Below are 12,802 nucleotides of genomic sequence, written 5' to 3' on the forward strand. Positions count from 1 at the left end.
AGCGAAAAAAGAAGTAAAGTACGAGCACAGTTCCCGTCCTCAACTTGCAGCAAGAACCAGCGGCCACTCGATTTTGCGACGATTTCACGCAGCGAATCTTCGTCCACGTCCGCTCATCATAGCCACAGGTTAGGGTCGGGAACGCACAGGACACGTGTTGGGCTCAGTACGTTGATAAGGTTTGACTACTCTTTCGATTCCCGTCACAGCATCGATTAGAAATGAGCCGCAACCCGAATGTCTGCCCAGGCATTGATTCTTACAACGCTCGTCGAGTGCCCGCACAGTGCTCGGGACGAATGCGTGAGCCGCACTCGGCTATCTTCACCCTGGTGTGATCCCCCCGGTTACACCAACATCGTGACTCTCACAGCTACGCCGGCAGGATTTCCAAACAAGAGACGAAATGGTCGCATCTATTTTTTGAGTGACACGGCGGCAAAGAAGCTTATGGATAAGTAGCTTGCGTGCGCTTGGCACTGGTGAAGTCTGACTGTATAAAGTGCGTAACAATTGGAAAAATAATGTTTCATAGCTTCCTTAAAAATTCCTCGTCCACATGAAATACTACACTGTCAAAAGTGTGGCGCCTAACACCCCATTCGCACGATCATGAAGGTAGCTTTAGCCATGGAACTTTTTATGGCCGGCAGCGAATAAGTTGACGATTCTTCGCGCGTGGTATGTGTTCGGGACCGAAGGGCGCGGCATGATGGACCGATTGCAGTGGGACCTGATTTAAACGTGATTAGGCTGCTCGTGTAAATAATGTGTAAATTGGACTTTTCCGAGGCAGAGCCGCGTAGTGATTAACCGATAAAAAAAAAAGCAAAGCGCCGTAGAGTGCATGCATTTCCTTAGAGGGCGTGGCAGTGCGGAACTGCACAAAGCGTTCTATTCTGGAACTACTTTGAGACCAGTTTGAGTGTTCCCTTCCACGACCGAAGAGAAAACAAAACGCCACAAATCTAAAACAAAAATGAACCGCCTTTTCGGGGTTTTAGGGACGTCACTAGAGCATACGTTGATTGCTGCCTCGCGTTATACTTCGCAGGTTCTAAATTAGGTGGCTGTTTTATTTCAAAGAGCAAACGTCATTATTGATGCATTTTTATCCGCTACCTTGACTCAAAATAAGTTTAAAAAAACCTTAGAGCCCCTGCATCTTGCAAACAAATGCAGTGTTGGCGCGGGCGCGAGCACCCGGCCTTTGACAGTGCCTTCCTTGCGCGAATAGACCGATCTCACTAAAGTAACTGGATCGTGGGAAAGTAACACCAAGCTCCCCGTATGGTCGCGATTTTGGCCCCTGAAATGAGAACTTTCTCCTTGACATCTCCATTCTTGGTGAGCCGATCTAAGTTCGCTGGTGATGGGTTGCTTTTTGGAGACGTTTCTTGTATGACGTTTCTTGTATGCCACACTCCGGCGAAACAAGCCTACATCGTGTCACCACTATGTGCGGTGTCGGTGCTTGAAGGCATTGAAAAATAATTTCCCTGTTTTTGAATACGCAAGAAGAACAATATAACTGCAAGAGATCCGTGGAGATGGGCATGATTGATAAGTTGATTGCAGACACAGTGCCGAAGACGCTTATAGTGGCGAGGAACGACTTCAGTACGATGATGCCCCATGGTGAGCTTGGTGCGACCACGGCGGGTGCGACAGGATTAGATGACCCCCTCGAAGATTTGAAGAGGCCGAGGTGTCGATCGCCATAGCAACGGAGACCGATTAGGCAATCGCCTTGCGATGTTTTGGTCTTCTGTGTGTTAATATTTGTTTGTGTTCGGCTAGCAGGCAGGGAAGGCAATGGCGCTACTTTCCCCCGATCCAGTGACTTGAGATCTCTCACCAGGCAGTTTGGTTACGCCACCGCTGCCGGAATGCATCGAGAAAACTTTAAGCCTGGTTCAGACAGTTGCGCTTGATTGCCGCTGCGGTTGCGAGAAACCACATCCCTGCTGCCTATATCGCGTGCCAAGATGATTCCTTCAATTGGATTCCACCCTTCATACGAAGCACAGATGTGCCGGTGACTCGCTTTCGGTTCTCGACGCAACGCAGTCAAACGCGGCCTTTAGTCTTTTGCACGTGCGATAGCCTTGCTGGAGCTATGTGCATGTAGAGCTCGAGGCGGCACGAGCCGTCTCGGGCACTGGCGCATGCCTGCTGTGAACTAAAGTTATGGTGGCTTTACGCTTGCGGCCAACGCTTACCGCTCATTCACACTGGAAGCGGATCCGCGTTCGCGAAGCGGTTGGGAACGCGGTTGTATAAAGATCCAGTACAATTGCACGCGCACTCGATGACATCAAGTGCGCGTGCAAATTGCACTGGATCTTTATACAACCGCGTTCGCAACCGCTTTGCGAACGCGGATCCGCTTCCAGTGTGAATGAGCAGTTAGTGAGATCGGCCTATTCGTGAACAAATAAAGCATTTTGTGGAGCTGGGCTTCACAAAATGCTTTATTTCTACTCATGCTTTTTTTTTTTTTCACTGTGTTTATTTGGAGTATGAAGAGCAGTGACAGATGTCAAACTTCTGCAACGTTGAAGCGATCAGTTCTTGCTCGAAACTACCCTCTCATCTTTTCTCCTTACCCCTAAGACAAAAGGGTGGTTCTAAGAAGGTGCAGGTAATTGCATTCAAACACGAAGCTCATTGTCTTTAGACAATCATATTTCCTCGTGTTCATAATGCAAATACTAGTGACCCGTCGAACTCTCTATCAAGCTGGCCGATCAAGTTTATGTACCCCTAAGGTTGACTTCGTGTCAGCGCATCTGTGCAAGGTGTGAGCGAAGCAGTGTGTTCCAAGTTTAAAGTAATAGCTGCACTCGCAGACGACCCTTGGTGTTTATAAAATTTCAGTGTACTTTGAGCACCAATAATGCATCTCCTTCAAGCAATTAAACCAGTGAGAATGGTAAACTAAGGTTCAAATAAAAATATGGTTAAGTTGCAAATAGGTGGACACACTTTTTCCTCTGATACAGCATGCCCATTAAAACGCCTTACCCCTTTTTTTTTTCTTCTTTTTCTAAAGCTTATTAGTATAAAACAAAAGATTGCTGTTCCGAGTACGCTGCTGTGCGGTATACGCTCAATCAGTAATGAGGGTGCAAGGTTCAAAAATGGAATAACAGGCTTAGTTAGAACAATCGCGCACATGTGCAAATATACGAAGCAGAATGCAATAGCTATCTCAAAACTTTCGCATGAAATCTACCAAATATATCCGCTTCACGTGCAGGTGACTGCATCTTTGGCGCAACAAAATCATTCATGTGCGCTCTCAGAGCGAGAAAGGGTCTTACAAAAGTGCTGAAATAAGTACAGACTTACCTCTCCATTTAGAAAGCAGTAAAGCACAGCGACCGTAAAACCCTGCAGAGAAAAAACAAATAAAATGATCACAGACTTTGCAGATACGATTAAGTATGGAAAACAATGATAAAAAACAATAAGTGCCTTCTTATTTCGTACTTTGTAGTGGCAATTCATACAAATCATAGTCTGCAGGATCTGAAGTGAAGTTTCTCACTTTGCCTCGTGTTCTAGTAAACTATTTTTATAACTTTTTTTTTAATCACTCTACCTTTTCAAGGTTCACACGATAATCCTCTAGAAATCTCCCGACCTCTAAGGCTGGTTCACACACTTGCGTGAACTTGACCGAATGCGACTGCAACGTCTGGCTACACGAATCCTTTTATCGGTTGCTATGGCAACAGCTACGTCGGGTCCGACAAAACGGGGGTAACGACCGGGTTGGTTGGAGCCCACACAGCTGTTACCATAACAAGCTGTACAGTACGTTGCAACTTGCAAGCCGTTGTAGTTGCACTCGGTCCGAGTCGACTCAAGTGTGTGAATCGCCCTTTAATCGCAAAATAACGTCGTTCCTCAACCGGCCCCATAAGCTCGTGAATTGTCGTCCTGAAATAATCAAACTCACTGAGCATTTTTAGGCCCAAACACGCCACCCGAACACCGTCACTGACTGAATTTGTCGATATGGGGAAACCAGAGTCCGCGCTCTACACTCTAAAAAAAGATCTGCGGGTTCACTTTCCTGCAGAACACCGAGACAGCCAATATCGGCGAACAATGAAAGGATCCTAATGTACGACGAAGCTCAGGATACGTTCACATCTTAAGAATTCGATGTGAGCCGGACCACTCAGCGAGTGAACGCCCTGTCGTCCGTCATACTATTTCTCCTTCGCTGTGGGCTTAGATTATGACGTCATTTTCTCCGCGCGCATCGATCATTCCAGGTCTATGCGTACTCGCTTCGATGTTCGCTGGGACGCTAGCGTCGTTCGCTGCGGTCGGCCGTCTTCCGCGGGAAAGCGTTCCACGTTGGTTCACGGAAAGGCAGACGAGCAAGTTGCGGAGGAGAGCGTACCTGCGTGGAGAGTAGCGTGGCCTGCAGGTAGGTGAAGATGACTTTCGCTGTCTTGTGGCGGGGCGTCCAGATTACCAGGATGTAGGTTACCCCGAGCAGGGGTATCAACACTAGCAAAGCCTTGGCCGCTTTCCTGAAAGTCAAACGCGCACGCGAGTCGGTCTCACAAAACCTCCAGTGAATCCGCGTACCACATCGCGGGTCTATCTGAAGGCCTAACATCGTCGGTGTCACGTCCCTTCATCGCTGTACCTCGCTTCACGATACCTATAACTGAAGCCAGAACTACGAAAGTCCCTCGATATTTCTTTTACAAGTAACGACAACCAATGCATATGACAAAGCACATTCGGCTGGAACAACATGGTGGCATTCAGTTCAAACCTCTGCTGTGGGCTACCATTCGCTTCCTAAAACCTGCACCGTCACGCAGTCGGCACTTCAAAGAATGTCGCCACTTGTAGGAAGCTCTTATCTACGGACTTTCGACACTATTGTCCTACAGTGGAGTCAGTCGAGCAGTGCCAAAAAGTGCACCGTCACGGCGCACGTCATTTTTGTCCTTTTTGTATTGCCGGCTACATCAATTGCGCGCAGAAGAAAGCGCAGGAGCACGGCGCATTCATTGTGCATGTCAATGTGCACGATTGGTGTAGGCGGTGACGTGGAATGCGCAAAGACGACCAGCGCCATGACGATGGACTTTTGGCGCTGCTGGTTTGCCTATCGGATCGTACCGCTGGCTGCGCTCGGACGGGCACTGAACCACTTTCTGCGATAGTCTATTAATGATCATAACTCAATTGATCGGCCCTAAGCATCCTAAAAAACAACGGAGCATTATAATCACACGTGACCGATGTCAAAATTAAATTCGGCATAAAAAAAAAGTAATTACCTCGGGACCATCGCAGACACCAAAAAAAAAATTGGGTTGTGTGTGTGTTTATACAGCCTAGAACTTGGTCTGCCTCACAGGGGCGACGAGTCTCCCAGCTGTAGATGAGAAATTTAGCCAGTGCGGTACAGCCGCTAGCCTGGGGTCTTTAACATGCATCACGCAGTAGTGATACACGACCGCACGCCGGTACGATGCTCATCCAGATCGAGACGGGCAGGGGTGGGGCTCGAACCCAGGATCCCTGGGTTCTGCAGCGCGAGCTTTCGCTCCACGTGCTCCGAGCTGGTGTGCGCTAGACCACTCGGCCACCGATCCCCCATCGCAGACACCACAAAGCAATGCTTAGTGTTTTTGTTTGTTTTCCTTTTTTTTTAACGATGTTTAAGCTTATAGGTTGAGTTATGACCATAAATAGATCGCTTAAGTGCTTCGTCAATGTGAAACAGAATGTAGTAAACACCCACCATCGAGAGTGCACTATTTTGGTGAAATGAGCGTGTGTGTGGTGTAGGTATTGAAGGGCATGCCTGGTACTCAAAGACAGTCGGTACAAGAAAACCTGCGGCCATGCGCTTGCTCGACCACGGAGTAAGGTGTGGCACTCTGGACAGTCATGAAAATGGTCGTCGAGTTGAAATAAGTCGCCTTCCTCTTTGGGTAAATATAAACTTAGAGGAGTGGCGTTTGGGGGAATCTTATCTATACACGTAAAGGGTGCCACAAAAAATATTTACAGGTTTTGTTTCGTTTACCGCTAAAGTTAACTAGGCATCGCCGAACGCTCATTCTCCGCCCAAAGGTAGCGCTAGAGGTCACAACCAGATGCCGAAGTTTCAGCCCGATCCGATTCTTTATTCAAAAGTTGTAAGTGTTTTTCTAAAAATTTCAATGGGATAATGGCGGCCGACGGAGTTTTCGAATACATGGGGCTCTATGGACACCAGAAACCGAAAACGGGCAAAAATGGGCTCCATTTTTCTGAGGCTGTTTTTCATCATGTTCAACTCTTACCAACTGGCCAAAATCACCACCCTGCTCCATTTTCTTATTTCTTCAAAATCACGTATAACTTTTGCATAAGGTACCGGATCGGGCTGAAACTTTGGCATCTGGGGGCTGAAACTTTGGCATCTGGTTGTGACCTCTAGCGCTACCTTTGGGCGGGGTAAGAGCGTTTGGCGATGCCTAGTTTAGTTTTGCGGTAAACAAAACAAAACCTGAAAATATTTTTTGTGACACCCTGTTCTTGCTACGATCAGTTCACGAGCCAGAGTAAATTTTATATTTTGCATAAGCAATTAAAGTGGTTAAAGCGAAGCTTCCGTTTACTGTGCAGTCGCTTTACGTGACATCCTGCGAATATAAACTGTGTTTTATGTGAACCCCGTAGGAAGTCCCGAGTTCCAGAAATCAAAATATAGTATAGTGTGAATTTGCTAAACAACGATTCTAACGAGACATAAACCTATACCAATTATCATTTTATTTCTTACCCCATAAAGAACGTAAAAATATTAGACTCGAAAGTTGCGCTAAAATTTTCTCTACGTATAATTTGCTTAAGCTCGCGAATAGACCGAATCAGTAGATGCATTTCCAAATGTGTGCTATCGATGACACGAAGTTCTAGGGCAGTCATTTATCGCCTCCTGCACCAGGCGCGGAGCACTATGCTCTAAGTTATCTTTGCTAGTTAATTGTTTACATCAAACTGCTAAAAGTGTGCATACGTCAAATATTAAACGGCCCAAACAGTATACTTCGAAAATGAAAAAAAAAAAAAACCTTTCAGATTCGGTCAGTCCTCAGCCACCGCTACGATATGATGTCGCCAATGAAGCTGCACCAAACCTGCGTCTCCTCGTCTTTGTGCGTTGCCGTCACTGGGCGCACTAATCACGCGCACAAAAAAACGCAGGATCATGGCACGTTCACAGTGATTGTTAGATTGAACAAAACGTTTTATTGAAATTCCAACTTTTCTTTTTCTTTTAAGGGGCTGGGTGTTAGACGAGTGCAGCCTTCATCGTCTATTTATCGGACTCAGCGGACATTATATGAAGGGATAATCGTCATGCTAAGTTGATTCTTAAATATTCGTAAATTAATTTTCGCGTTTTTTTTTCTTTCGCCCGATTTAAATATGCTCGTAAATAAAGCCCATCAAGCCGTGCCCGCAATGACAGTTGCAGGAGCGACGTAGTCGTTTAGGTCACGTTGTCACTTGTGTTGTCGGCGCATCCACCGAGGACACGCTGCCGAGATAGTGACAACACGATGGAATTGACAACGTCATTCTTGCAAGCGTCATTCTGGGCGGAGGTTACGACGCTCTTTTCGAGCGCTCTTTTTTATTCCGGCTAGAAAAAAAACGAGAAAATTGATTGGTTGCAGTCTCTAAAAGTATTACCTGTTCGCAAATTTTCTTATTAGGTCCGGCCTCTCTTAGTAATTGCCGTCAATACCGCAATTCCAACGTCACTTCTCAAAAATAATTAGAAAAGTTAATTGAAATGTTTTATTGAGTGGTCATCTTACCGTGACTATTCTCTCATCTATTGTCCGACGTGCCTGATCAAAAAAAAATTATGAAGGCAAACTCGTCTAAGTTTTACTCCCTAGTTTTTAGCAATGTGTTAGCATTACAAATCAAGCACCCTGTTTAAATTGCCGAATATGCGTAAAGCTCAGGCGAATCCTCGACGAAATTAGAGCTGGCATGGCTATGACTCGTGTAGATGTGGCAGAGTGTGTAGATCCGAATCTGGCGTCATTTTATAGGTATCACAGACGTCACTTTCCGGTTTGTATCACATGAGCATATATTTAAATATGTTTTTCGGGAATGAAAATTCCCAACATTTCTCGTACGCGCATGGCCCAAAGTGTCCAAGGTGTGCAAGGCAGAAGAGAAACGTGCCACAGCTGGTGCCTTCATCGGCGTTCTCGAGAAACGAGAATGAACGCTTCGCGGAAGAAACATTGCAGGAAAGCGTCGAGAAGATGGAAGCAGAGCCCTCCTCCGAAGCCATTCCGGGGTGCTTTGGAATTTCAAATTTCTTTTATACACTTGCCTTGCATGTTTTCGCTTATTGATTAGAGGTACCCTCCACACCGCACGACCCCTATGGCGCGGGAAATAAATATAAATAATGTAAAACGTAAGTGTGGTCCGCACCGGCAGCCGAAGGCACTCGCAATACAACTTCAGCATCCATAACATCGCGCAATAAATTGTTAACTTCGAAGGAAAACAATTCAGGCTAAAGTCATCGGAGCAACTCGTCTGCAATTGTCGTTGCCGGTAGGACGAGTTCGAGTGCTATACCCACCTCTCTATGCCAACAGACTTTGCGAGGTGAATGACATAATGGAGTTTATTTGCGGGAAAAGTCATACTGTTTGTTTTATACGAGCCTAAAAATTTTACTTTTGCATTTCTAGCATAATTTAATTATTATCAAGCGTAGTTCGGCTGCAGCTACCAAAAAAAATACTTTGAAGTATAGCCATTTCTTAGTTTAACGTCCGATAAAAGTGTCCAACTTAAGGTATGTTACTTAAACCTTAAATATTTATAACGTTGAAATAAAAAATAGAAATTTGTCACAGACAATAAAAAAGGAATCAGGAATGTTTTCACACATACTACTCTATACTTACCTTTTATTTACAAATGTTGACACAAAGTCCAGCGGAGTAGATTGCCTTTTTTTAATATTAACTCGCTGCGTTACCAAATATTACCGAGCACGTTGCTCATTCGCGTCATTTCAGTAATAGCTTATGCTAATTACATTCTTTGAGTTCATATGTGTAAATTACCCAAGAGCGTTTTGGATGGCTGACATGTTGTGCAGCATGATTTCAAGCTAATTGCATTAAGAAATAGTATGAAAAGTTTCCTATTGGTCTCAAAAAAGTTTCACCAGATAGGATTGTTTGCAAATAAAATATGCTATATGAGGAACGTGTACCTGTACTGTTGAGACTCCACCGTCGTAGCAGCCCTGAGTTTAGTGATGAGAACCCACATAATTTCAGCCAGGAAAAACATGTTGGTCTGCAAGGGAAGGAAAACAGAAACACGAATTACAAGTTGAAAAAGCCTGTACACGCGTAGCAAATATAACGGTTAATCAATTATTAAAACGTTGAAATTAAACGCTTCTCGGCGGTGTACAAAGCACCTATCACCATAACATTTGACGAGTGGCGCCGGGAGGTGGGACAAACATGGCCCTCATTTGGCAAATATTCTCATAAGAAGACATACTGTACTGTCGTAGTTCTTACTGTAATGTCCGCCTGTCACCGACCATAGTTATGTCACATTTAATAATAAATAATATGAATAACATAAAGTGAGCTAGAACCTCTATATACTGTATCTCAAGTTTATTTAAGTTAGAAAAAAAATAAATTAAGCGCCTAAATAAATAAATTGTATCGTTAAGTAAAACGGAGCTGTGATAACACGACTGACAAACCTCCAAAACGAGCAGCGTTTCAGACATTTCGGAAGAAAGTATTAGAAAGTATTCTTACCAGGAGAACGAGAATAACTGGCACGATGAAAATGCAGTCGTAGAGATCTCTGAGCTGCCAGACGCACCTAAATGGACCCCGGTGACACAACAAAAAACCCAAGAATTAAAACAAAAAGTCGATGCGCATGTTCCAGATGATCTCATAACCGAGCCTTAATGGCAGTACAACGTAGGAGAAGCAGGCACTCATCCGTTATAACGAGGGCATCTGGATTGTGCAACAATTACGCTCTGCCCTCACTTTAGGCACACTTGATTAAACAGAATCCAGGCATTATATCCCGCGCTATGTCGGAATTGCGTAACGTTGTCACGAATACAACCCGGGACCGCGTATCACTACGGCGAAGGCCCGACGGACTCAACTCAATTTAAATAAGCCTCGAAAAAAACATTTTCGCATGGTCTGACACTAATCTAGCACGAACCTGCGGCAGCGTAGTACAGTCGCCCAATTTTTTTAATAATATCAGGCGAGCGTCGACCGCCGGGACGGCCAGCGCTATGCCGCGGAGAAATGCGGCGTCACGGGAGAGATTAGGCGCGCACGCACAAAGCTCTCTGCGGTGCGAGCGTCGTCTGCTAGGCTATTCCGTTGATCGCACACAGCCCCCGTTCCTTATCAGCTGGCATAGCTGAGCGCCTTTAAGCAAAGATCTGAAGAGCGCTTGCTTGCGTGATACCGTGATACTGCTCAGGCGTGAAAGAAACCGCGCGCCATCTCGTTTAATGTAGTTTTATATATATATATATATATATATATATTATTATTATTTGTTTGCGTTTACTCTGTCAGCACCAAAAAAAAAAAAATGCGATGACGCGGCAAGCTGAATTCAACGGTGCATTAAACTATATACCGCAGCCAATGCTACGAGCCATCAAAACCAATCCAGCGCTGTCACCCTGCCACGTGACATGGTGCTTCCACGTGCAGTTGTGCCCAACAGGAAGGCCACGTGACACAGTCTTAGCGATGGACTGGCCAAGATGGCTCGTAGCGTTGGCTGCGGTACAACACAAAGTGAAACGGAGTAAAAACAAAGTTTTCGCATGGTGTTTTTTTTTTTTGTTTTTTTTATGCTACGGAGCAGGGGCTGTGAGCGATCAGCGGAATAGCCTAGCAGACGACACTCCCCGGAAAGGGCTCTGTGCGCGCGCGCTTAATCTCTCCCGTGACGCTGCATTTCTCCGCGGCACGGCACTGCCTGTCCCGGCGGTCGACGCTCGCGCGATATTGTTAAAAATTGGGCAACTGTACATTTATTTTTGTTGTTTCAGTTTTGTTTGGTTTTTATATATAAAAAAAACTTTGTTTCAGTCAAGGATGAAACTAAGTTACATTTTTATGGCTGAGAGTGTAGTTAATCATTTTTGTGTCAATATGATAAAAAAAAACGTTGTTTGGGACGTTTGGGACGTATGATTTAACAGAAACAACAAGAGGGCGAAGAAAAAATTTACGGTTTGCTCTCGTTCCCTGTTTCGCTCACCAAAACGCTCCACTGACCCGAGCATGTTTTCGCTTTTAGTCAAAAAAGACTTAACCGCACACATAGCAATAATAAATGTTTGTCACCTGGTTAAAAACTTTGAATGAGGCAGCTTGCCTTTTGATATTTTAAAGATTCAAATGCCTCACCAGCCCAATAGTTACGCTCAATTACAGTGTAGATCACACGAACCCGATTTTTTAGATTTGGCTAAAGTGGGTTCAATCCGTTGGACCCATGCTGTGGGTTAAAAAGTGTTCGGTGATATCTGTACGCTGTGTATGCCAGGATGCCTCCAATACCCTACAATTCTTTGTTGCCCAGCACAAAGGATCGAAATTTCTTCCCATCTGCAGAGGCTCGTTCACACACTTGCGACTACTTACGACCGAGTACCGCTGCAACCTCTCGCGATCTCTTACTAGAGAACACACTGGCGCCATCTGTCGGGTAACCGCGGCACATTTGCGTTTTTCGTACATTTCCCCTTTTTCTCGCGCGTCATTGTTTCCCTAATGGTTCGGAAAACTTTTGTCAATGGTATAAACGACCGTTTCTCCTTGATAGTAACTACATTTGATCTTGTAAGTACTACAAAACTTTCATGTCGCAAGAGGTCCTATGCGCAGTCGGTGGTCGACAGTCACAAGTGTATGAACCTGTCTTTTGCTGACTATGTACACTCCAACGTTCCTGCGTAGAGTTATACACGCCACCAGACGAAATTCGAGTTCGCAATCGGTCGACAGGGTATAGCAGGGTGGAGTTGGCCCCTTCTATTGTCACTAAGAATAACAGCAGGGCGTGTCCTCCAGCGCGCGCTCGTGGCCCTCCATCGTGCTTTGGCTGCACGCTCGAAGCTCGCAAGACACGGAAGTGTTATCGAAGCTAGCGAGCTGATGCTGGAGGCGGGACAGCCCGAAGACGTCTCTGCCGTTTTTATCCCATCGGTGACCCCAAAGCGGGTGATGTACTCACATCCCATTGGAGAGGTTCGGGTCATTGTGGTTGGGGCTCAGGTAAACCTTGGTGGTCGCCCAGGTGCAGATGATTATCGCCGGGAGTCCTGCCAATAGTACGATACAATACGAGGTAAGGCGCCTGTTCCAGATCTCTTCATCCTCAAACTAGGGTCGTTCATTTCGTCCATCAGTAACTAAATCGACAGATGAAGCAATCGCAATTATTTTTCATTCTACGGGCGACACTTCGCAGAGATTTCGACCTCGTCCATTGTCGCAAGCGCGAAGAAGGGAAAACAGAAACTTTTTTTGCTCTCCGCTCTTGCCGCGAGGCCAGAGAAGTCGGGTTTTCCCGTCGGCCGAACACCACGGAAAGAGACGACCGGGGAGCCCCGGCATGCTGCCACTAACGACGCGACCAAGGAAGAGTCTTAAGGCCCGTTCACACTCTTGCAACCGAGTACGACCGAGAGAGA

The 12,802-nt window shown here is 45.7% G+C and overlaps 1 protein-coding gene across 1 annotated transcript in view; it reads right to left on the reverse strand.

Annotated features, from left to right (window-relative positions):
- The window catches only part of LOC8031599 (diuretic hormone receptor), a 57,883-nt gene that overhangs the window by 797 nt on the left and 44,284 nt on the right, over positions 1 to 12,802 (reverse strand). Inside the window, exons 7-11 of the mRNA XM_029984548.4 lie at positions 12,343 to 12,430; positions 9,870 to 9,936; positions 9,299 to 9,384; positions 4,421 to 4,553; positions 3,355 to 3,396 (exon numbers count right to left, since the gene is read on the reverse strand). Of these exons, the coding sequence (XP_029840408.2) occupies positions 3,355 to 3,396; positions 4,421 to 4,553; positions 9,299 to 9,384; positions 9,870 to 9,936; positions 12,343 to 12,430 (416 nt within the window). The remainder of the gene's footprint in view (positions 1 to 3,354; positions 3,397 to 4,420; positions 4,554 to 9,298; positions 9,385 to 9,869; positions 9,937 to 12,342; positions 12,431 to 12,802) is intronic.

Source organism: Ixodes scapularis, unplaced genomic scaffold (genome assembly GCF_016920785.2).
Source record: "Ixodes scapularis isolate PalLabHiFi unplaced genomic scaffold, ASM1692078v2 PGA_scaffold5__190_contigs__length_132052651, whole genome shotgun sequence".
Taxonomy (NCBI): Eukaryota; Metazoa; Arthropoda; class Arachnida; order Ixodida; family Ixodidae; genus Ixodes; species Ixodes scapularis.